The sequence below is a fragment of the Cyphellophora attinorum genome (genome assembly GCF_001299255.1).
Source record: "Cyphellophora attinorum strain CBS 131958 chromosome Unknown Contig9, whole genome shotgun sequence".
In the NCBI taxonomy this organism is placed as follows: domain Eukaryota; kingdom Fungi; phylum Ascomycota; class Eurotiomycetes; order Chaetothyriales; family Cyphellophoraceae; genus Cyphellophora; species Cyphellophora attinorum.
The window spans coordinates 504,515-528,941 of record NW_017253237.1 but is presented as its reverse complement, the minus strand read 5'-3'; the positions used below and the strand labels follow the sequence as shown (position 1 = coordinate 528,941).

Below are 24,427 nucleotides of genomic sequence, written 5' to 3'. Positions count from 1 at the left end.
CCAGTGGATGACACCAATGGCATAGTACTTGGTTATGTAAGCATTCAGGGGTAGATTATCGCGTTGCGACACGCGACATCGCGTTCGCTTCCTCTTTTGTGCACAACGACGATTCGTCCCTTCCCAAAGGTGCTCCGTTCATTGATCGAAGCCAGCGAGCGGCTGCTCGTCGCGGCTCAGGAAAGTGTCTGCCACTCCGCTGTTGAGCAACGGCAAGCGTAGCCCTCTCTCGCCTATGTTTCGAAGTCCAATATTTTCCCATCACCTTCACAATCAACCGACACCACATGCGAAGATGCAGTCTGCACCAGAGCTGCCTGTGGAGGTACTGCAATTGATCATCAACAACCTGCCCAGCGTTGCCGCTTTGAAGAATGTCCGTCTTGTCAACAAGCTCTGCGCAGCATTGGCCGTCAAGGCATTGTTCTCAAGGGATAGCTGGACTCTACTGCCATACACGAAGGATCTAGAATCATTCGCATCGGTCATGCAGCACAACCAGGCCATTGCAAGTCTCGTCAAAGAGATCCGATACGACCACAAGTTGCGATATTCCGAAGACTTACGGCCCCTCGACACGGATATAGACGCCAATGAATACGCCGCCCTGATCAACGAGTTGAGTCAATATGCACTGCGCCATCGTGTTGACGCGCCACTGGAAGTTTCGCTGCTGGCGAAATGTCTCCAGCATCTTCCGTGCCTGGAGAGTATCGAGACTTTGGACGTCGTAGCAGAGCGGACTAGCTTTGGTGAACCATTGTACCGCATGAAACAATATGGCCGGTGCATCAGCTTGCCAAACTATGTGCGCAGCGTTTCCGCGAGCGGCGAAGCCGTTCGACTGATTCGGGCAGGCCTTTTTAACGCTGGACGGCATGTTGAAGTCTCATGGACCTGCTCAGAACTTGTACTGATGGCTTACGCTCTAGCGGGCGGCCGTTCGTTACGACGAGCTACATTGGAAGGTGTTGATGTCGGAGATTTAGTTAGTGCACCAGAACAGGGTGTGCCTACTAAGGGTCTATCGACGTACCAGCAAATCTTTGGCCAACTGGAAGAATTGACGATGCATCTCAAACACGCCGAATGCCCACCACAATCCGGCATTCGCCAGAGTCTTGGCTTGCTGCTCGCTTCAGCCGCCAACGTCAAATACCTTGATCTACGGTTCCCGGACCATACATTCCCTGCTATACATAGCGCACCCGAGCACTCCTGGTTGTCCAGTCTCGTGAGGGATTCTGCTGGACGACTTAAAGACGGACCCGTGTTCCCGGATCTGAAGGTCATCTCTTTGAGTCTTCTCGCATGTCAGGAGGAGGAACTAGAAGCCTTGATAGGGACAAATCACGCAAAGCTCATCGAAGTGTATCTTGACCACATCACGCTTTCCCGGAACTTTGGAACTACCAGTCCAGCATGTTGGGTTCGGCTTTTGAAGCACGTGCGGAGACCCGAGTGTTGTGTCTACTTCACCGACAAGCTCACTAATCTGTCGCATCAATGGTGGGATGTATGTGAAAGTACTCAAGAAGAAGAGGACGGCTTGTACAAGAAGGTATTCGACTGGATGGGAGGCGATGATATTGAGTGTCCCATCGAATGTGCCGCTGTACAGATCGGTACAGATGGCCAGGAAATCGCTCCTCATCCGCGAGCACAAGACAGAGGCGACTATACCTGGAGGCTCCGCTACGAGGCCCCACTGGAAGATGATTCTGACGCGGAGGAGTCAGATCTGGGGGACTCCGACGACGAGCATGATGATGAGGCAGCGCAACAGGCAGAATTGGAGTCCGAAGACTTCTCGCAAGAAGACTCGGAAGCAGATACACCCCCTGGCATGAGAGGCGAGCAAGTAATGAGCACGCTTGCCGAAGAAGAGATCGCAGCAGCTGAGGCTGTGCTCAGGGACATTCCTGAAGCACGCGCAGCATTGCAACATCTTTCCTCTGCCAGGTTTTATATTCGAGAAGTGCAGGGAATGATGTGGCCCGAGTGGCAGCGATGAGGCGGAGAGCCTGGCACAGATCGTCCATATCGCGAGAAGTTCACAATACTACGAAAACCTTCCGTCATTAACCCCATCGACATCTGCTCTCGCGCCATCGTTTTCCTGACTTACTGCGTGTCCAAACTGAGGAGGACGCTGGAGCTCTGGAATGGTCGCCAATGTAATTGACAGGCATCAGGTGAAGCACGGCTGAGCAGTCAGGCAGTGGGAACGATGCATTGTGGAAACTGGGCTATGGAGGCCGCTGGTCAGATTTTGGATGGAATGCTATCCGTTCATCATTCCAACTCTCGCTGGCTTCTGGCGACGAGCTGAGCATGATGCTCAGCATCACCACCTGACGTTGCAGCTTCTATCGATGACTGTGACATCTAGGGACTGCCCATAATCTGCATGAAAAGCTAAAGAATACAGTTGCCAACGCCACCAGAGTCCTCCCTGTGGCTCTTCATGCACTAATCGTGTCAGGCCCAGTGAGAAGTCGGCTTTGCAGCGATGAGATGCGTTGACTGCTGTGTTATGTCTGCTTCAGACCAATTCTCACGTTCTTCCATCTCTCAGCTTCATGGCCAGGGAGGCCGCTGAAGGGCTGAGCCAGTGCTTCCATATCCAGATCACTTCTTCTCGGAAGTAGCATCAGAGGCCGCCTTGGAGATGGTGTTGGCAAGGTCTATTGGGTAACAATGATCAGTCGTTCTGGCTCAGGAGGCCTTCATAACATAGAATAGTACTTACCACTAGCCGCCTGACTCGCAGTGTTGAGGGCACTAGCCGCAAGATCTTGAGCCTGTTCAAGGTAGGTCTTCTCGCCGACACCCGTAGAGTTGTTGGCTTTCTGAGCCTCATGCTGGACGGTCTCTGCCGCATTCTGACCGACAGCAGCAAGCTTGTTGGCAGCATCGTTGGCACCTGCCTGGGCTTGTTCCAAATAGGACTTCTCGCCGATACCCGTGGAGTTGTTCGCCTTACTGGCTCATGCTCAACTGTGTCCTTCACATTCTGGCCAATGCCGGCGAGCTTGTTGCCTGCATCTGTGGCACCTGTCTTGTCAGAGTAGCTTGAGGGGTTGTTAGCGACATTTCAGAAATGGTACGCTCGGAGGAAAGCGCCATTTGCGGTAGGTGTCTGGAACATGGCTTCCTTTGCACGCACCCGGGTTCCTGCACATTGGATTGCCTGGAAGGGCACTTACTGAGCACCGGTGTCTAGGATGTTCTGTCCAACGCTCTCTGCCTTCGCGCCTGCCTTATCAGCCTGAGGCTGAGCCTTGCCGGCCTCGTGTTCGGTCGTCTGTTTGATGTTTGTGCCGATTGACGAAGCAGTGTCGGTGAGCTTATCGACAGTGTTCTTTGAGTCACCTGGATGACGGTCAACATGATGTTCTAGACTTAGCAGAAGGCGCTGAATGGCCGATGCATGTACTGGACGGCCAGCAGAGGCCGCCCAAGCTTGGAGATGGGCATATGTGAGAGCAGCCAGTACACACTGCGGGAAGGACCACATACCTGGTTGTTGAGCCATCTTGCCTGGTATTCAGCGTATGTATCTTGCGGTTATGAGAACGGATCGAGTTGCGAGGGTTGCTTGCTTTGTGCGAAGAAGTGTGAGAGTTTGACAAGAGGAAGGGAGAGAAAGAGATTGTGGCATAGCAACAAGTACCCCTCCATCATCGGTCGCGATTGCGCGACGGCGTCCAGATTGACGTCATAGGCGCCTGCCCGTTGCCATGAGAAAGAACAGAAGTCACGAGCCCAATGAAAGAATGCTACGCTACCCGCGGACCTCCTCTGTCGTTGTCAATGAGCAGCGCCTGTCCATCCTAGGACTATCACATTTCGTCGCCTTGTCTTCCGTGCTGCGACAAGCTCCAGGACCAGTATACAGGGCCAATAGTGTACGAAATAGAGCTAGAGCCCGACGCTGCCTCGCAATGCTGTGTTTGTACAGCAGCAGCACACTGTGCTGAACGTAAATACACATAGATACCCGTTCGTAGAAGCAAATCGTCTAGACGTCAACTCCAGTACGATTCATGTTAGTCCTGGTTAAGAGGGCAAGTCAGTGCTATCTGCGTAGTGTTCCAGCACTTGGATCCGGTTTCGCCCACTATTCTACAACACCGCTGTGGTATCTAGATATAGAATCGATATTATGCAATCTTGCACAAGATGTCCCAACTAGAGCCCTCACCAGTCCCCAAGCTTGGAACAGCCCTCTAAAACCAAACTAGCAGCGTACATTGGCAGCGAGGGTCATCGAACCCGCCATCTCTCGGAATCAGGCCTCCATGCACATGGTCATAACCAACTTGTGCGCTCCTTTCCAACCGCAAGTACCTGCCCAAGCTGTGACTATAAGTACTGGGCGTTTTCTCGAAGGACCACTTTCCATTCTCGTGCCGCAAAAGCTGCTCATCATGGGGTTTTCTCAGCCAGGGAGGGCACTGAGGCCCTGACAGAGTTACGCTGATCGATCTGATCTGCTTGAGATGAGCCTCACTCGAGCGTCAATGCGAGACATTGATACCTGGTAGGCTTTCTAGCCAGGGAGGCCGCTGTAGGGAGAGCGCCCAGTATTTTTGGTCACAACCTGCTGCCTCAGAATTCAGCAGCAGTAACAAAACGCTGCGGCTCCGGCCTTCCTAGCCTCGATTCCACCTTCTCGCTTTCCACTGCAAGCCCCTTGCTCGGATCGCTGCTCACGATCATCTCAGGATGTGGGACAGCACCATTCGCTTCGGCTGGGAGGACGCTAATCGATTCACCGCCCGCGGCGAGTTTCTCTGCAATTGCATCCTTGACCGCGACGGTGTGCTGCGCGGCTGGTCCAGGCTGAGGCATAGCAGGCGGGTGATCTGAAGTGGTCGTGGAAGGCGTGGTTCCGTTGGTCAAATCCGTCGCCTTGCTTGTGGCTGCGTCAGTCGCGGTCGTTGCCGCGGCCGCTGCAACAGGTGTCTCTGCAGGCGTAGACTGAGAGAGCGGCGACGAGGGCTTGGCCTTGCCATCTGACGTGGGCGGGGGACTTGACGAAATATATTCAGCGGTTTGTTGAGGGAAGCCCGGCTGCTGTGACGGAGGTGGAAGGTTCACGTTCGATCCGGCGGGCGATTTGTGGATGTTCTCGTGTGGAATGTTGGCAGCAGCTGCTGTTTCTGCCGCCGTTGCCGTTGCCGCTCCATCTGCTACGGCTGTCGGTTCGGTATTTTTTGGAGGATCCACCACCACGGCCGGAGCGGCCTCAGCTGCCTTTGCGTCACTCGGGACAGTGGCTGGCTCAGGCTGATGTTCCTCGGTCTTCACAGGAGGCGCGACGACGTTCGTCTCGGCTGGGATAGCATCCGTTCTTGCGGCTTGCGCCGTGGTGGGTACAACGTTCGCAGACTGAATCTTCTCGAGCTTAGCGGTGCCATTCACAGCCTTGACCTTCTCCTTGAGAGTCTCAGCCGTGATGCTAGACGACCGCCTACCACGATGGACGGGCACGGGTGTGTCGTCAGCAGCGTAGACGATGGGCCGCATCTTGTCGACATCGGGCACATTACGCCTGAGTTTGCCGTTCTCTGCTCCCACAACGACGCGGGTCTGATCCAGCCACAGACATGGGCCACGGACCCAGCCGTCGTTGCCGTCATTGGACAGGGCGGCTGTGGCTTCGGCATCGAGGTGAGGGAGGTCTCCCCAGTCGAAGTCTAGTTTTCCACCGTACCGCTTTGGAATGTCTTCCGGATTCATGAACTTTGTGAGAGTAGGCAGAATCTCGTTCTTGCCAAGGATGAAGATTTTGGAAACAGTGACCGGGTCAAACCATCGCTTGATCCAGCCCCATACAGTAGGAAAGAAAGCAGGAGCGCCAATAATCTGCCGTAGATCAGTATGGTCAAGTTCAAATGGAGTCCTGGTGATCTTACGAAAATGCGATCGAGAGTCTCAGGATAATGCGCCGTAGCCAAAACGCTAGCATCTTGCATGTGATTCTTCAGATTCCAGAACTGTGTCAAACCAACGCCAGATATATCAACAATGTTTGTGGAATTCGTTACGGGTATCTCAGGATTCGGGCGCTCGAGGGTTGAAACAAACGGGAGGACGAAGTTGAGGAGGTTGTGGTATAAGGCGAACAGAGGGAGCAATTTGGCCGGGGTCTGCAGCTTCTTGTGGTGTGCCAGACTGTCTTTGTACTTCTGCGCGTCCTTCTGGTATTTGCTGACGGCTTTGCTGTCGAGGTGTTTGATGACGAAGAGGTAGATGGGAATGCCGCGCTTGTCTCGATGGCCAGTCCATTGTGGGTACTTGGGATGAGATCAGTAGCTGTGCGGCCATGGAGGAAGGACGGTATACCATCAGCCTGGCCCTTTCATAGTGCTCAACATCGAAGTTCTCGTACAGTTCCTCGACTCTTTGCTCCTTCATCCACTTCTCGGTATCGGTGAATTGGCCAATGGCGCCGTTGACGTCAAACTTGCGGGCACGAAGATAGCGTCTGTTCAGCGGTCAGCGGCTTGCACCTGCTCCGGCAGCGTGTGTGCTCCTTACAGCAAGGTGCCATCGTCGTGGGTTGGCTTGCCATTGACGCCATCTGGAGACCACCAGCCGTCCTTTTCAAGTCTCTCCTTGAAGTCGACGAGCTTCTGTATTTGCGGTTCGGTGAGATGGTTCAGTACCCCAGAGTAGGGATCTGTGGTGGTGGTCTTCTGGAGCGACGCTGCCGGCTTTGACGACACATGCGACGTCTCGGAGTGATGCGACTTTTGCGACTGGCCGGTGAGGGTTCGGTACAGTGTTGTCGCCATGGCCAGGAGGGTGCTGACGGGTCGAGGTCACACTGCGCCGATGTTGCAGACACGGGTGGGGCAATTGCTACAGGTAGCAGTACTGGCCCGTGTACAGCACGCGATGCAGTTGCAGATGCAGATCGTGGATGTGCAGGTTGCTGTCGACGGTCAAAAAGACTCCTAGAAATTAAAAAGAAAAGCAGGAGTCTCGAATATACGATAACATGGTCGGTGAATCGCTTAGGCGTGCGATCTTACACTTAGGTAGGGAAGCGGATGCGGTTGGCGGCCACATGCATTTGCGAATTATACGGTCAACGGTCTATGTATATCACCAGGGGCTCTGCATGAGGTAATAGTGCATCATCATGCAGCCCATCTTCCCGTCCAGGATGCCCATGCTGCTCAAGATTGCAGTCAAATAACGAGTCCTGATGTCTATTGCCTGGGTTGGTATTGTGCACCAAGCTTGTTCGTCCGGCCGAGTCGGATACTTTCGTCATCCGTCGACCTTGGCCCTCTCGTAGACCTTACTGTGTATGCCTTTTCGTTTCACCATCTTTCCGCCCTAGAAAGCTGCGCGGCTGCTCGGCACTCCTGCAAATACAGATCCCCCTGCATGCCACATAGTTGAATTGACTAGGGCATACACGTGTAGTCAGCTCAGAGGGGCCAATCTTTGTCAGAGCCCTCTGTCAGTCGTTCTGCCGCGTATGGACAATGCTTTCGGAGACGGTTAGGGCGGTTCATCATTGATGGTCCAAATTCGCGAAGAGTTCGGACCTCTCGGCGCTTAGGACGGCGACGGTATAGCATGCTTCCGACCGAGCAAGCCATGCCGTGCACAAGCGCTCATCGTTAAGTTAAGGTTCGCTCTTTCTGACTTCATGAGCAGATGTTCTCAACCTCGCTCTCTTGCAAGGGCCCAATCCTGTACCGGAGTATACAACGAGATGCTCCTGGAGCGAATACTAGACGTGTCCTAGGAATCTCAGTCACCTGCCCGATGAAAGCCATCGAGAAGCATTCTTAGCGAGGTACCGTAGGTAAAGGTGACAAGGGCATGCCCATGTGAATGCCCATGCCCAGGCCCACGACCGGAAGGGAACAACCTAGCCCCCGAAGAACTTCACCGCTGCAATGCGGGGAGTTTCCCCCACAATAGTGAAGTGAACTTTTGAAGATGCACGAAGCACGAGCATTCGAGTTTCTTAATACACTGTTTTGACAAAAGATCCTGCATTTTCGTAAGCGGTACACAAAAGTTGATCTGTTGCATAGCACTCAAGCATCCAAGGCATTTTCTTCTAGCGTAAGGCACACTTCACCGCGTACGATTCCCTTCATCATGGCTGGATTGGTTGGCACAGTAAAGAGTGTCATCTCTGGCGACACGGTTGTGCTTGCCAATGCCAAAGGTGCGGAAAGAACACTGAGCTTGGCTTACATCTCTGCTCCCCGACTCAAGCGTGAAGGCGATGAAGCCTTCGCTTTCCAGTCGCGTGAGTTCATTCGCAAGCTCCTCCTTGGCCAGCAGGTCAAATTCGATATCCTGTACACGATTCCCACAACAAAACGAGACTTCGGAAAGCTGGAGTTCAAGGATATCACGTTGCCAGACAAAATCGTGGAAGAAGGTTGGGCCAAGGTTCGCGAGGATGCAGGCAAGAAAGAGGACGATGAGACCGCACTCGCCTACCTGGATCACCTGCGGCAGCTCGAGTCACAAGCCAAGGCAGATGGCAAAGGCGTTTGGGGCAAGGGCGGGCAGATCGAGCTCTCCGAGGTCTCCAACCCGACTGCGTTGGTCGAACAGTACAAGGGCCGGAAGGTGAAGACCATCATCGAGAGAGTCCTCACAGGCGACCGCATGATCGCACGGCTACAGCTCACCCCAAACAAGCATATGCAGACCATGCTGGTACTGGCTGGTATACGCACGCCTGCCACAAAACGAACAACCGCTGAAGGCAAGAACGTCGAAGCCGAGCCTTTCGGGACTGAAGCACATCGTTTCGTTGAGCAGAGGTTGCATCTGCGAGAGGTGGATGTCGAGTTGTTGGGCGTGACACCACAGAATCAACTGATTGCTACAGTCCTACATCCACGAGGGAACATCGCCGTCTTTCTCCTGCAGGAAGGTTTGGCCAAGTGTAACGATCAGCATGTAACCCTCCTGGGCAACGATATGGCACAACTGCGCAAGACCGAGACTGCCGCCAAGAACGCGCGCAAGGGCGTTTTCACAAGCACAGATGCCGCCCGAGCGTCCGGCGTACAGGATGCTGATTTCACGGTTGCCAGAATTCTCAACGCAGAGACTGTCTTCTTACGGACAAGAGCTGGTCAAGAGCAACAGTTCTCTCTATCAAGTATCCGTCAGCCGAAGCCATCGGATCCCAAACAAGCGCCATTTGGAGCCGAGGCAAAGGAATTCCTTCGCAAGAAGCTGATCGGTAAGCATGTCAAGGTCTCGGTCGATGGCAAACGTCCTGCATCAGAAGGGTTCCAAGAGCGTGAAGTGGCCACAGTGATCTCAAACGGCAAGAATGTTGCTTTACAGTTGGTCGAAGCTGGCTACGCGTCAGTCATCCGGCACAGAAGAGATGACACTGATCGGTCGCCTGAATACGATGCTATGCTACTGGCTGAAGAAGCTGCACAGAAAGAGGAAAAGGGCATGTGGTCACAGAAGCCACCTGCCGCAAAAGGCCTCGTGGATTACTCCGAATCGCTAGCTAAGGCCAAAGTGCTGGCTTCGACTATGCAGAGACAGAAGAAGGTACCTGGAGTGGTTGACTTTGTCCGAGCTGGATCCAGATTCGTCGTACTGGTTCCTCGAGAGAACGGCAAGTTCACGTTTGTACTTTCTTGCATCAAAGGTCCAAAGCCAGCTCGACAATCTGGGGAAGCTGCCGAACCCTTCGGACAGGAGGCACTCGACTTTGCTTATCGACGTTGTATGCAGCGGGATGTGGAGATCAACGTCGAGAACACCGACAAGCAGGGCGGTATCATTGGGACGATGTACGTTGGTCGAGAGAATTTTGCCAAGCTATTGGTTGAAGAGGTGAGTCTATCCGTCCGGAACACTCTAGAGACCTTTGAAATCAACTATGCTCGCGCTCCATGAATCTGACTAACAACGATACCAGGGTCTTGCTCAAGTACATTCGTACTCTGCCGAGCAGAGTGAGCATGGTCCTGAGCTCTTTGCGGCAGAAAAGAGGGCGAAAGAAGGCCGCAAAGGTCTGTGGAAAGACTGGGATCCATCTCAGGACGTCGAAACTGAAGACGCTGCCCCACTAAGTAATGGTGGTACCAATGGCACTAGCGAGCCAACGGCACGAAGAAAGGACTACCGCGATGTCATGGTTACCAATGTCGACGCAGAAGGCAAAATCAAGATCCAGCAGATTGGGTCGGGCACGTCTTCGTTAACGTCTCTGATGAGTGCGTTCAAGAACTTCCACATCAATCCCTCGAACAAAAAAGCTCTGGATGGACCTCCGAAAGTGGGCCAAGTCGTAGCAGCCAAATTTACTGCAGACGGCGAATGGTACCGAGCAAAAGTGCGGAGAGTGGATCGAGAGAACAAGAAGGTGGACGTCACATACATTGACTACGGTAACTCAGAAAACCTACCCTGGAGCGAACTGAGACCATTGGACCAACCGCAATTTAGTCTTGACAAACTCAAGGCGCAGGCAAGCGATGCTGTGCTCTCGTTTGCTCAATTACCCGGCAAGGATGAATACCTCCAAGATGCCATCAGATTCCTGTCCGAGGAAACGGAAGACCGAGCACTGGTCGCTAATGTTGACGCCATTGGCCAGGATGGCGCCCTCAGTCTGACGCTCTTCCCGAAGGGCTCTCAGCGGGTTGAGGAGAGCTTGAACGCTGAGTTGATCCGAGAGGGACTTGCGATTGTGCCTATCAAGCTCAAGGCTTGGGAGCGCCAGGCCAGCGATGTGCTCGGGAACCTGAAGGCGCTCCAGGAAGAGGCCAAAGATGGTCACAGGGGAATGTGGGAATACGGTGACATCCTCGACGACTGAAGGCGCGGCGGAACCTTTGTTGTAGAGGCCATATCTAGGTCTCGCGCATTGCTCGGCTGGCGTGATGCAGTCTTGGACGTCTACCAAGTTGTAACTTGGGCAGCGTCCTCCATTCCTACCTGGAATCCATATTCTACCGACAAGTTCTCCTTGCCCTCCTAAATTAGAGTATGCCTACGTGCCCTCCCAAAGAATTGTTCGCGACCCATGCCGCGTCCCACCACAGCGCTACCCCTCCCAGCGCAGCGGTCGCAGCTTCCTCTCCTCGATGCCGCTCTCGGTTTCCTTGGAAGGGTATCGATCGCGCCTTCCTTCTCAGTGCAGTGGTCGTGCTTTCTTCCTCGGTGCAGCGGTCGCGGCTTCCTCAGCAGCACAATAAGGGTAACGCCTTCCTCCTCAGCAAAGTGGTCGCTCCTGCCTCATGACAACGCTTGCACCTTCCTTCGCACCACCGCCGTCGCACCTTCCTCGTCGTAGCGATCGCACCTTCCTCGTCGCAGTGGTCGTACCTTCCTCGTCGCAGTGGTCGTACCTTCCTCCTTACAGTAGCCGTCGCACCTGCCTCAGGACAGTGGTTGCACCTTCCCCATTGTTAAGGCTCGCGCCTTCCATTTCACCGGAGCGGTCATACCTTCCTCGACACAACAGTCGCACCTTCTTAATCACAGCAGTCGTTCTTGCTTCCTCATCACGATGGTCGTGGCTTCCTCCTCGGTGCAGCAGTCACGCTTTCCCCTTTCAGTACCGTGGTCGCGCTTGCCTTCTTCCCAGTGTGGCGGTCGCACCTGCCTGCTTAGCACAGGTCGTGCCTTCCTCCTGGGCACAGCGGTCGCACCTGCATTCAGTGCAGCAGTCGTGCTTTCCTCCTCTTGCGTCATTGACCTCAAGCGCGCTTTCCATGAATACTAGGCCGGTTGACAAGATCTCCTAAACCAGACCGGTTGACGAAACTTATCCCTGCTGACGCCGGATGACGCGACTTCGCCTCTCGTCTTTCGCCAAGCCGATTGACAGGCTTACACCGACTCGTAGAGGCCACTAGAAATTCTATTATGCATAAGCAAGCTGCAATGCGTCGGTCGCTTGAAACCATGTATCTCCTCGCATGTCCAGCTCTGGTGATCCACCTCGTCTAGCCCGACAAGCCCCCAACGTCCTCCACGGCTACTGTCTAGCCTCACTAGCTCTTCATCTCCGCCAAAATATACGGCCCAATGACCACCACGGCCTCCCAAAACACCCTCAACCCCATCACAAAACTCCACGGGAACCACAACAGCCCACCCTCTTTATACAACACCCAAATACTCAACAGCGCCACCGCAAAGAAGTGGTACACCAGCACAATCGGCCTCCTGATAATCCCACCTAACAGACCCGCCGGTTCCTCAATACACGCTCCGCCCAGCTGGAAATACCGAAAACAACCGCGCTGGAGGTATTTCAGCTCCGGCTTGTTGGCGGCGAACAGCGAGTAGAGGGCTTGGGCGAGGATGTTGATTACGGAGGTGAGGTTTTTGCGGCGCCAGTGGAAGGTCTTAAATTGCTTGAGGACGAGCTTTGTGTCGGCGAGATCGGGGACTTGGGAGGGGTGGAGGAGGGTGGTAAGCAGGACGACGTCGTTGAGGGCCACGGTCATGCCACCGCCGGTGAGTGGGTGGCGCATGTTAAGGGCGTCGCCGAGGAGGGCGAGGCCGGGCGTGCGATTGGTGGTGGGTGGGAGGAAGGAATTGGGCATTGACCGGAGGGCGCCTGGGGCTTCGAGGGCGGCGAGGAAGGAGGGGCGGATCTCTGAGGGGAGGGTTGGGCAGATGACGCTGCGGAGATGATTCTTGACGCCACCAGCAGCAACTGAGGCTGTGGGCGCGTTGTCTGGGATGTCCACTAGAACGCGGGTGTCGTGGGTGGCGATCTGGTAGAGGAGTACTGGTGGTCGGTCTGCGAGGCTGACGAAGCCGTGCTCTGGGAATGGCAGCCGGCAGTCCTTCAGCTCCATGCCCCAGAACTTGGACTTCACTTTTGGTGTGTGGTGTGTATATGACTTGCGGAACTTGGACGCATATCCGTCGCATATGATGGTCAGGTCCGCGAAGAAGTAGTCTTGTTGCGTCTTGCGGGTTATTGCTTGCACGCCCAGCACCTGATTTGAATCATCGCATGTTATGACGCTGGTGGCTTCGGTCTCGAAGACAGTGACGTTCGGGTGTCGCATTGCGGCGGCGCGAAGCTTGGCGACGAAGCGGCCGTGGTGAAAGGAGCGGCCTTGAGGTTTGCTAGGCGAGTCTTCTTTTCTCGAATTTGAGCGGGACTGTGTTATCGGCTTCGCGGCAGGATATGGTATTTGAATGATCTCGTCGTAGAATTGCACTGACATGCCCTTGACCCGAATTGCGTCGATGTCCTCCACGCAGTCCTCCATACCCAGCTCCTGAAGGGCCTGCACGCCGCCTGGCTGCAAGAGCTCGCCGACTATCCGATCTGGCTCCTTCAATGATTTTTCTAGCAAGATTACGCTCCGGCCCTGATCGCCAAAGCCCTTAGCGAGGGCGGAGCCGAGCACACCGGCGCCGACAATAACGACATCGCCGGTGTGGTGTATTCTTCGGCGCTCTTCCTGTGGACCTGACTTGCGCGGTTCGAAGGAGGACTCAGACCCAGACGGTGAGTCGAGAATTAGTGGCATCGCGGGCGCTTTGGGAACGGTCCCGGAAGATGTTGAGTCGCGCGAATAGTCCGAACAATAGGTATTGGGGGTCCCGAACGTCTGAAGTTTGTGATTGGCAGTAGGTGGTTCGAATGTTTGCCTTGGGAGTGTGAGGTCGAGAAGAACAGCGGTAACGAACTATTTCTTTGCTACAGGAACCGGAAGTTCGAGACGCGGATGGGGTTGATCTCGCCGCCCACATGCAAGATGCACTGATCGGGCGAATAGCAGTGCTTGTCGATGAGTCTAATTGGAGGACCCCTGATTTTGCGTTGGGAAGGTGGTGTGAGCCAGGATTATGATCTCACCATGCACAATGCGGCTCTCAAAATCTCGGTTTCATTCCCACGAGGATTTAAACATGCGTAAATCCGGGCTTTGACGCATCAGTCAGCAATGTCTAGACATGTAGACGGTACGTCGCGCTGTGGTACAGTATTCGACACTTGGACTTTGATCTATCTCGTACATGATCGGTAGTCGTCCGAAACACTGTCTGCTGTAACTACCTGCAACCAGCTCACCCGTGTAGCTACTGATCTCGATCAAGCCTTCTCTGACATGCAAAATTGCACTCGCTGCACAACCTCCTGCTCTCCAATCCTCGTTCCAGTGTGGGATGGCTGTCCTTTGACCACGCGGGCAACCATGCTTATCTCGAACTTTTGTAGAAACGCCCTTGCTGCCTTGTCATGGGTATAATGCGAGTCCGCCTTCGACAGCTATCATTCCTGTGTGCCGTTGCTGCTTGTTGTCACAGTTGCTTGCCCCCCTGAAATGCAGTCACACCCCATGAAAGCATGCTACCCGGTCGATTTTCCCAGAATGCACATATCAAACCATGCTTGTACCCAACCGAGCCTCAAATCGGCGTAGCCCTCGCGAGTTCATTCACAGTCGTCGTGAACCAAATGCAATGCTCTCGACCTTCAAATGCTTGTCCTCATGACCTGACAATGTTGCTAGTCCTCTCAGCCTCCTTTTTGCTGAGCTAGATTCGCTGGCAAGATCTCACCTCCTATCGGATTCGTATGGACGGCATCGTTCTCGGACTTGCTAGCGGGTCCCTTCTTCTTTCGACTCTTCTTCTTCTGCGTTTGCCACGAGCTGGCATTGCTAACCATCGCATGAGCTCCGTTTGCGATAATCCCATTGAGACCATTGGGCTTGATAGCCAGTCCAGCGTTTGTCGATTCTCGCTGCGCCAGAGGTGATGTCTTCTCCACGACTGTCGCAGCGCTTGTAGCGAAACTCCCGTTCGTGATCGGCGGCGGAGATGCCGCGAAAGATGGCGACGGGGTTCTGACTTCTTGGACTGCGGGCAGATGCCGGGACAGCGCGTATGCATGCAACATGCTCGATGACCTGTCGCTCCCAAGCAGTGCCTGGTTGACAAAATGATTCTCGACCTTGGTGGGTGTTGTACCCGCAGCCGATGCATCCACATCATGGGTACTATCTCCCGAGCTCGATGGCGTATCGAAAGGGAGGTCTTCTGACGTTGAGCCGCTGAATGTCATTGGATCGTCGGCTTCCCCTTGTGTTGAGCTTCGGCGCTGTCGGCGACGTGGTGAGACAACTGTGCCGTCCACAACGAGTGGACCCTGCCTGCGATAAGCCGTGTCAGCTTCAGTGGTCTCCTGGACAATGTCTTGCTTGGTCGTCTGTTCCGAACTCCTCGTCGGAGTGGCAAGGTCCACTTCACGCACGGGACTGGTCGAGGTGGTGCCATTGGCCGACGTTCCCGTCGAGCGTCCGTAGAGCCGTGGTGACAGCCCGCCATTGTGAATAGCCAAGCCTGCATGAGATGGCAGAGGTGAGATCGAGGCGCTCTGCGGGTACCCGTACAGAGATGGTGATTGTCCAATGATGTAACCAACATATTCGGAAGGCTTCTTGGCACCTCCGCTTGATGTTGGCCTCGATGTCCGTTCTGCAATGAGCCATTTTCGTATGCCGTAGTCGAGGCTGAGGAACGGCGGCTGCTTGTGTGGTCGCTTCTGTCTACCACACGATGCAGATGTTGCATGGACATGGAGCTTACAAGCGGACGCGGAGGCTGCGATTGAGCACGCAGCGACCCGGTCGCGAAGGACTGGCCGGCCGACGTCCTTCTCGGAAACCTGCGAGTGTCGGGCATAGCTGAAGTCAAATGCGGAGAAGACGGGTTGGTCACAATTCCGTTGACCGGTACGTGATGTGGCAGAAATGGGGATGGCGCATTGAACCGCGCTTGGTACAAAGGCGCGGACAACGGACCACGATTGTTCGTGTATAGATTGGCTGGCATCGAACCGTCCCAATCGTCGCCTGTGACTCCATACACCCCTCTTTGCTGAGCCAGGATGTGCCGATTCTGTTGACTCAATGCACTTGCGCGAGCTCGAAGTTCTTGCTCCTGTATCTGCAGCATTTGGAACTGTTGATACAGCTGATCGTGCAGTAGATGTTGCTGATACGTCGCTTGATTCTGCAGTTCTTGCGGGTTCATCTGGAAAGGCAGGTTTCGCAAGTGCATTTGCTGCTTGTTGATTGAAGTAGATGAGCGTCTTGAAGCCAGATTGTTTTTCTGATGCGTTGTACTTTTCGGGTTGCGAGAGCCTTTGTTGCTTCGAGGCACCTGTGCGGGAGGGGCTTGTGCTATGATGGGTCTTGACTGTGGTGGTACGAAGTCGCTCGATGGCTTGACTTCCTCCTCGGTAGGGTATGCAAACTGTTCACAGCACTCGTCCAACTTGCCATTGCTCACCAAGTCGAAGGCCCTGCGCAGTTCTTTGTGGATCCCTCGCATCGAAGTATCATCCGCAGTGTTTGCTAGATTCCGATTGATGTTGAATGGCTCCTCCACGCAAAGCCGGTTGTCGAGGAGCATATGCCAACCCTTAACCGACTTGGCAACGTGGCCGCCCAAACGTACCGATGCCACAGTGGTCTCGAAGTCGAATTCGTGAGCATAGAATCGGAAGAACTCATACAACAACTTGCCCAACGACGATGTATTCTTGCGACCGAAGTCGGCAAACTTGGTCAAATCCTTCTCAAAAGCGACGTTGACTCCATCCAAGATGTGCGGCTGCAGTCCCGGTTGAGCTTGCAATGACGGCAGGACCGGGGTCTTGAGTGTCTGTAAGAAGTTCAGTGTCAAGCAGATCCAAGTATACGAGCTTAGTGTGGATCCAAGGGCTGGTATTTCGTTAGCAGACGTTCTACAAAAGAATGGATGTTACCGACCAGCATCATTTAGAATGCGTCGCTTTGCCCAATGCTTGATGATCATGGCTAACGGCCGTACCCGGTCGTCAATTGCGACGTAGCTCCTGACAAGCGAAGTGTTTTCAAGCGCAATCGGATTGTTCACGTTCAAGTCGCATGCAACCTGAAGCTCAGGGTCCCATACTTTCACGATGGGCACTTTCGCCCTAGAGACACACACAACGCGCTCCATACCCTGGCTCGCGAGAAGCTCGGCAATTGAGCAGACTTGGGAGAGCTCATTGTTGTCGGTCGTGATGCAGACATCAACGTCAGAGGCCAATGTGCCCAAACAATTGCCGGTGGAGCCAAAAACGTTGACTTTGATCGAACTGTTCGGCCAGCGATCAGAGAGGAGGCGCTCTAATTTGGCGAGGAATTTTGATCGCCGTTGTTCGCTCTCGGGCGTAGGTATTAATTCGTTGTAGAGTTCTCGCATGTCCCTTGACAGCTTCTCCTCTTGTGCAAGACTCAGGCGCCTGTTCTTCACACTAGGGTCCGGCTCCAACCTGTCTGGGCCTTCTTTATACGGCACGCGCCGCCTGGCTCTGGCCATACCGGTCTCGTATTTGCATTGTTTCCGATACGGGATCTGCGCAGCGTCAGACTGTAGAGACCTTGGCGAAATGTTGTTGAGGTTGCGATGCTGTGAGGGTGATCGCGGTCCATTTCCATCGGGATGTGGTTTCTGCGAAGGAGTCGAGGGCATAGATCTCGAGTGCTGTCGCGTTGGTGGTGTGATGCGTATTGTCCCAGCAGACACATGTGCGTGTACAGGTGTCTGCTGAGAAAGGACTGAATTGGGATCGGCGGACATGGTCATCGATGATGGGGCAGTCGTTCCATCTCTTAACAAGCGCAAAGTCATATGACTCTTGTTCCAATCTTGGTTTGACGATAGTGCCTTGTTTGCTCGCTGATTTACAGAATGACAACAATGTAGGCCGCGGGCAAAAAGCCTGTCACTGGTGACAGCGGCCGTCGAAGCCTCGTGGCGTTGGTGAGGTTGTACTGGAATCCAGTGTTAGACGTCTTGACAGCCCACAGCCTCAAGCTTGTAGAGGTTATAGTACAGGTTGGCGGCACAGAGAAGCCTAGGCGACCAAATATTCACTGACAGTCTGCTTGTCGCGTCCAAGTACAGAAGCGTCCTATGTTGAGCGAGCGGAGGTTATAATTGGCAAGTGAAGAGTCCCCTTTCTGGGATCACCGAGTCCGCACGCTGTCCGACCAGCTTCTCGTTAAATTTGCAGACCTTGATCGTTGACAGCGACGAGGACAATATACCGTTGCCTCCACCGAACTGGCGTCGAAGCCGAATGTAGGGTATGGTTACAAGAGGATAGGAGGTGCGTAGTGAGGGCTGAAGGAGGCGAATGAGGAAGTCTTTCAGTGTCCGGGCCAAATCGGTGAGTTGACACGCTGCTACGCGCTTTTCGAGGCAAAAGAAGACCGAAAAAATGTTCTTTGGATGCTGGAGGATGGGAAAAGGTGAATACAGGTCGAGGTGTGAGGTTGACGGAGTTGTGCTCGTACGCGAAGAACGCAGGTGGAATGAGACTCGGAGGTGAGAGTGAGGAGGGAGTGGGCATCGCCTAGCTCCATCACCTGCAACCTCCAACCCACAGGTTCCTGCCGGGGGCTCTTTTTTCAGGTACAGAAATAATCCTTGACTTTCGAGGACTCACTACTACAGTACGACTAAACGCCTTCACCGCTAGTACTGCATCTGGAGACGCGTTGTTACTGTCATTATTTACTATGCTGCCCCAGAAATTGCACCGATGAGACACGATCAACGCTGGCCACAGTCTTGCCCGCATCAAAACGCATAGCTGCGCGTAGCTGGGTACCCTTCGGTTCTCATCGACCAAAGTCCCTCACTTTGGCTACAATCGCCTGTGTGGCAGTGATGTGTAGTGCTCGTCCAGCGATTATTTGTGGCTGTAAACCCAGGCACTGCTTGCAATGCCGTGAGGCGGCTGTACCTGACCGTGGCACTTACACAGTACATTATTGCCTTTACGATTTCCAGGAGACAAAGGCTTTAGGGGCCTGAAGTCAGCACGCTTACCACTGGCGCATCGCCGTTTATCTAGATTTTCGACACGAGTTTTATTGACAATGACGACGACAGCTTGGACAGCTGCATCAAACAAGATCCGAAATAAGATCCGAAAGCAAAGGACCGACGTGCCGTCGCATCAACGCATGACACAAACCACCTGTTCTGGGTGATTGCAGAGACAGCGAAGAACACACAACCTCGAAAACGCGGAGCGCAGCAAGTGCTCCACCACAACGCTCCCACAAGCCGCCTCTGATGAAATCTGCAGTCATCAATCGCCTGGAGCCACACCAGCCCCGAGCCACAGTTAAATTTAGCTTCCAGGGTACGGCTGCACGGCTATCCTTCGTAGGAACAGCATTTATAAAATCCGATGTCCTCAGACCTCTGACTTGTTGTGATTGCTTCTCAGCGAGCAAGGTCATGACTTCCCTGTTGCTGGATGACGCATTCTTGAGAATGCACGGCTAGCTCACCGTCAATCACTGGCATATTGGCTACTGTTTCAAGCTAAAGATTTCTCAGCATTGAATGTGTAACGCGAGAAGCACAACCCAGGGTCGAGCGCAACAACCCTGTCTGGGGTACTGACGCTCTGTTGAGTCCGTTCCTACCACAACACATGCACATGTGGTCAGATTATCATTGAGACACATCACAAGATGATTCGGGCACTTGGTTTGCACGTTATCAGTCCTGAAGCCGCTGCCGTGGTCTCGAAAATCCAAAGTGCGCAAACACTCGTTTCCTGCACCAGTGACGGATTGATGGGAGGTCTCTGCTCCAAGTAGCCAGCCGAAGTTCATGCAGACGGATATTTGCTTCGAGGACTGGGGTCTGGCACTGCAGCTGTGTTGTATATTGCCGGTGTGCCAATAATGGGGCATTCACGTTGATTATCGGTCGTTGTGCGTGTTGATGCCTCTGAAGAGAATTGGCCTGCCCTTACTTTCTGTCTCGTCGCGATGTGGACCGTGATCACACTACGAGCATTACTTATGCCTATGTATACGACGATATCTTTGGTTTTCTGAATCTGGCGACTCGAGAAGAATACTCCATTTTATCAGCAGATTGCTGGTCCTCATCCCCAGATTGCTGGCTCCACCAATGAAATGTGAGTTCTCCCAGCTGGCGCAATTGACTCGTGGAAGTCAGGCCGTCATTTCTGTCTGGCAGAATGACGAGGTTCGAAGTGCCATCAGCCAAGAACGTTGTCATAGCTCCTTCTTCAAGTTTCAAGGGAAGCCTCGTCGCTGTCAAAAAGCACGTCACTAGAATCCTGTGCTTCGGAAACCATGAGATGAAGCCAGACTTCGAGTCCACCTATGGCCACTACCAGCCTACCATTCTGCCGAGTTGCGCCCACAGCACCCACGCTAAGTCATTGTTAGACTCGGGCCTTGGAGGGAAGCCACGAGGACTACTAGAATAATGACGGGGTATTCGGCGTGGCCCATAGTGGTAGAAATGGAGGATTCAAAAAGGTTTTCGTCTTGGGACGTGGGTTCACCACTAACCGAGCCTGCGCTACGCTTGGGTGCGCTTCTTTTTTTTCTCCTCACCCAACTCTCATCACTACCACCATCATCTACTGCTACCTCGACCTTACCTCGTGCGAATTCCCCATTCGTTGTCCTCTTCCTCCCTCTTCTTCTCCTCGTCCTCCTCTCTCAGAAAGCTTCCTCTCCTGCCCTGCAATATAGCACAGAGTGTGCTGAAGAACGAGCCAGGCCCTCTTCTCAGTAAGCCCATCCAGTGCTTGCTCTGATCAACATTGGAGATTCACTCAAGCGCACCATCCCCCACGAGGGCAACTGCCTGGCCTCGGCCTTGCCCGCACACTTCATTCTTCCAAGCGAATACTTTGTCATACATTATATCTGATCTGTTTACCCGTTTCGAAGAAGATGCTAACTGTGTTGCTTTGTTGCAGTGCTCTTTTGGACGGCAGTTTATTTCCATTAGCGTTCTAGCTTTTTGTTCCGTTCTTCGGTCCGAACCCCTCGACGCCGACCAATATCCCGATGTCTTTCTCGTACGAACCACAAGGATGGCAGGCGCCTGCGACAGCGCGCCAGCGTCCTGGGAGCAGATACCAGAGCCTTCGCGCTCTAGCTCCACGACGCCCGATGACAATGCGTTCGCTACCCAGATTGAAGGCATGTGAATTCGCCGGACAAGACATTGGCTCATACTGATCTGTCCTGTGCAGAGGTGGATCGGGCACTCGATAACTTGGTCAAAAGCGGAAAGTTCTTTCCGGGAGGGCCACGGCGTGAGCCCATGCCCTTGGTTGCTGCTACCGGAAGACAGTATCCCGACTATGGTCAGTCTATGTGCTCCACTCGAGTTACTTCCTCGGAGTTGACGTTTGTAGGACAACGCATGCATGGTGGTCGTCATTCAGTGAGCGATTTTGACCCGTCTCATCGTGGTTCAGTTTCCAACATGCAGAACTTTTATGCCCAACAACGATTCCAGGGCCCTCGCCACGACAATCCCGATCAAATGATGCAAGCCAAACGACGTATGGCTGCTCAGCGCGAGCGGGAGCTGCGCAATTACCACCAGGAGCAACAATACAACCGCAGTGAGCATCCCTCCACGACCTATTCCAAATTGCCTAATGACTTATCAACAGGCGTCCTGGCAGACATGTCCTCTACGAAATCCGACCGCTCCATGAGCCCAAGTGGCATCAGCGAGGAAGGCCGAAGGGAACTGATTGCTCGTCAGCAGCGCGCCTTGTACGGAAATGAGGGTAACATGTTGAACGCTCCAGCTGGCTATTCAAGCGAAGAAGGTCAGCAGCAGGCCGGCGCTACATCAATCGGTGGACCTCGAGGTCCCTCACCTCGAACTATGGGCGGCTTCGGACCGCCCGGCCAAGGACAGTCTCAGGAGCCCACCGACCAGCCCCTGGGTAGCAAGCCCACTTTTGGTGGCTTTGACCAGGCCATTTCCTCAGGAGCCGGACCGAACGAGGACGGCGGACATTCAAGGCAGCTATCCAAGTCCACAACGGCGCCTGTAGGTGGCGGCATGGCACCCATCGGAAGCCGGCCAAATCCGCCGAACCAGCCGTTGAACAAAAGGACTACATCGCCAATGCCATTTGGATTTGGCGCAACTGACCAGAACAACGAAAGGTCCAACTCCTCAAACTCGAATGCTAATCCGCCCAAGGAAGGAACGGGTAACACTGGGATGGGAACGTGGGGAACTGGAAGTGGTGTTTGGGGGAACAACAAGATTGGGACGACATCGGTCTGGGGTTGAATGATTACGATGCACACGACTTGATTGCTTGGGACACTTTCTCGGTCATGACAACGCTGCTGGTCGCATCAGCAAAATCGGCATGGCTCGCATCAAAGGCGAAAGTCTTCGGTCTATTCGGCATCTTTAGGGTCTTGCATGTTCAGTCACGCAATTATTGGCATAGCGCGTGTTTGGATCGGGGGTTGTTGCTGCACCAGCATTTTCTTTGTGTGGATGTTAGGCGCTGTGTGAAAAGTTGGCTGTGGAAGAGGTGGTCTGTTTCTGGATCAACGTGGCTCGAATTGGCAAGTTCGATGGTCGTTCTAGGCCGTCGTGGTGTCTGATATTCGCTCAATTGGCTGGAGCCTTTGGATTCTCTCTTGGCCTGGGCAGGCTGATTGGCTCTCGCGTTGTGTTTTACGACTACTCTGGACATATTGGCGTACTGTCAGCGACATTTTGGTTGATGATCAGGTGGCGAACTATAAAAGAAGTGACGATTTCCATTGGGACTAGGTTACTGTTAATATCTCGGCTGGAATGCTTTGCACATAAGGGTGGTTGAGCTATAATGATATATGAGACTCCTGCAATTACTCCTCCCGGTCGACCTACGTCTAGGCGGCCTCTGTCGGACCGCTGTACTCCAGTAGCATTGATCGGCAATGACTGAAATACGAAATGCCATCACTCAATGCCAAGCCCGACTTACGGCATCGAGGTGGAACTGATGTGAAAGATTGTGACAGACAACTCCATCTCGATATTGATCCCTCCTCATCAGCCTCTAATACATGCTGTCGCTGGTCATACCTTTGTACGAAGCGCGACCGCTCGAGATGAGACCCACTACCCGCGCACGTAGTCAGCATTCCGGTACACGTCTCGACAATGAGCTGGCGCCAAGACCTTGATGGACCAGCAATGATGACCACAACCGTACCATCCATATCGGCTGAATCAACGTCAAGGCCGGACCGCTCGGCACTCATCCTCTACGCCACCGAGACCGGCACAGCACAAGACATCGCTTCATCATTCCGGCCATTGCTTGCCCAGCAAAAGTTTACGACCGTCGAAATCATACCCTGTGACGACCTGCCTTCTCCCTCTTACCTTCACCACTACTCAATATGCATCTTCGTCATCGCCACTGCTGGACAGGGTGACATACCGAACAATGCGCGCGAGTCTGGCGAAAGCTGCTGCGGAAAAGGCTGGTGGCTGGGGCGGAGCTGAGTGGCGTGAGGTTTGCTTGTGTAGGCTTGGGCGACCGGGCATACCTCAAATTCAACTGGGCGGCAAGGAAGGCGCGGAAGAGACTGATTCAGCTCGGAGCAGAAGAAGTGGTGAAAGCTTGTGAGGCAGATGAGAGTGGTGAGGAAGGTGTTGAGGGTGGTGTTAATGAATGGCTGGTCGGATTTGAGGCCTGGTTGACGGAGGAGTGGCCTACAGCGAATGGTGGCGACCAAGGTCACCTGGTGGTTGAGGAAGGGCCTCAATGGCTATTGGAATCAGCTGACGAGCATGTGCATCAGCCACACGCAAACGGCTCAGCTAACGGCGGCCACCTCAATGGCTCTACGGAGTTACATGCATCGTCGCGACCACAACTCGAAGATGGAATACCAGCAATACTCACACTCAACAAAAGACTCACTCCGCCAGATCACTGGCAAGATGTCCGTCTCCTTCGCCTTCAAACGCCCTTAGACCTCGACTATCTTCCTGGCGACGCACTCGCCCTCCTCCCAGAGAACGACCCGGAGGATGTGAACGCACTCCTAGATTTGATGAATTGGACCGCCGTCGCCGACGTCCCGATCGTCCTCAAGCCAGCGCCCTCAAACATGTCCAATGCCACCGCCACAACAACCAGAACCTACCCGTGCCTTGAGCGCCCTTCCCTTCCCCACCTCACCACGCCCAACTCCTCCCACGACCCCAGCTCACAACCAACAACGACCCTCCGCAACCTACTCACCACCACCCTCGACATCTCCGCTATACCCCGACGCTCCTTCTTCCGCACCCTCGCTCGCTACTGCACCCAGGACACCTTCCAACGGGAACGCCTGCTCGAGTTCACCGACCCGCAGTTCCTAGACGAGTACTTTGACTATGCGACGCGGCCGCGGCGGAGCATACTAGAGATTCTGCAGGAGTTCCAGGCTGGGGTGAGAGTGCTTGGCAGCAGGCTCTGGAGATACTGCCCGTGCTGAGGCCAAGGCTTTTTAGTATTGCAAGTGCAAAGGCCAGGGATAGCGGTGGTCTTAAAAAGGGGACGACTTTT

General features: G+C 53.9%; 8 protein-coding genes across 8 annotated transcripts; 4 read left to right on the top strand and 4 right to left on the bottom strand.

Moving 5' to 3' along the window:
- Positions 1-295: 295 nt before the first annotated feature.
- On the top strand, positions 296-2,014 carry AB675_9216 (uncharacterized protein; the record flags this gene model as incomplete). The annotated part of the gene is made up of 1 exon (XM_018149730.1): positions 296-2,014. One exon carries the CDS (start codon positions 296-298, stop codon positions 2,012-2,014), a length of 1,719 nt encoding a protein of 572 aa, XP_018001369.1.
- Positions 2,015-2,631: 617 nt separating this feature from the next.
- On the bottom strand, positions 2,632-3,538 carry AB675_9215 (uncharacterized protein; the record flags this gene model as incomplete). The annotated part of the gene is made up of 5 exons (XM_018149729.1): positions 2,632-2,687; positions 2,753-2,930; positions 2,987-3,074; positions 3,210-3,375; positions 3,523-3,538. The coding sequence occupies 5 exons, from the start codon at positions 3,536-3,538 to the stop codon at positions 2,632-2,634; spliced, it is 504 nt and encodes a 167-aa protein (XP_018001414.1).
- A 1,076-nt stretch (positions 3,539-4,614) lies between these two features.
- Positions 4,615-6,806, bottom strand: AB675_9214 (CRAL-TRIO domain-containing protein; the record flags this gene model as incomplete). The annotated part of the gene is made up of 4 exons (XM_018149728.1): positions 4,615-5,874; positions 5,925-6,305; positions 6,355-6,496; positions 6,550-6,806. 4 exons carry the CDS (start codon positions 6,804-6,806, stop codon positions 4,615-4,617), a joined length of 2,040 nt encoding a protein of 679 aa, XP_018001482.1.
- Positions 6,807-8,136: 1,330 nt separating this feature from the next.
- On the top strand, positions 8,137-10,846 carry AB675_9213 (uncharacterized protein; the record flags this gene model as incomplete). The annotated part of the gene is made up of 2 exons (XM_018149727.1): positions 8,137-9,858; positions 9,944-10,846. 2 exons carry the CDS (start codon positions 8,137-8,139, stop codon positions 10,844-10,846), a joined length of 2,625 nt encoding a protein of 874 aa, XP_018001539.1.
- Positions 10,847-12,026: 1,180 nt separating this feature from the next.
- AB675_9212 (Squalene monooxygenase) lies at positions 12,027-13,529 on the bottom strand (the record flags this gene model as incomplete). The annotated part of the gene is made up of 1 exon (XM_018149726.1): positions 12,027-13,529. One exon carries the CDS (start codon positions 13,527-13,529, stop codon positions 12,027-12,029), a length of 1,503 nt encoding a protein of 500 aa, XP_018001602.1.
- Positions 13,530-14,521: 992 nt separating this feature from the next.
- AB675_9211 (Poly(A) RNA polymerase cid13) lies at positions 14,522-17,619 on the bottom strand (the record flags this gene model as incomplete). Its single annotated transcript, XM_018149725.1, has 3 exons — positions 14,522-15,532; positions 15,595-16,733; positions 16,782-17,619. The coding sequence occupies 3 exons, from the start codon at positions 17,617-17,619 to the stop codon at positions 14,522-14,524; spliced, it is 2,988 nt and encodes a 995-aa protein (XP_018001635.1).
- A 3,702-nt stretch (positions 17,620-21,321) lies between these two features.
- Positions 21,322-22,152, top strand: AB675_9210 (uncharacterized protein; the record flags this gene model as incomplete). Its single annotated transcript, XM_018149724.1, has 1 exon — positions 21,322-22,152. One exon carries the CDS (start codon positions 21,322-21,324, stop codon positions 22,150-22,152), a length of 831 nt encoding a protein of 276 aa, XP_018001688.1.
- An 873-nt stretch (positions 22,153-23,025) lies between these two features.
- On the top strand, positions 23,026-24,356 carry AB675_9209 (NADPH-dependent diflavin oxido 1; the record flags this gene model as incomplete). The annotated part of the gene is made up of 2 exons (XM_018149722.1): positions 23,026-23,324; positions 23,351-24,356. 2 exons carry the CDS (start codon positions 23,026-23,028, stop codon positions 24,354-24,356), a joined length of 1,305 nt encoding a protein of 434 aa, XP_018001416.1.
- Between the last annotated feature and the right edge of the window lie 71 nt (positions 24,357-24,427).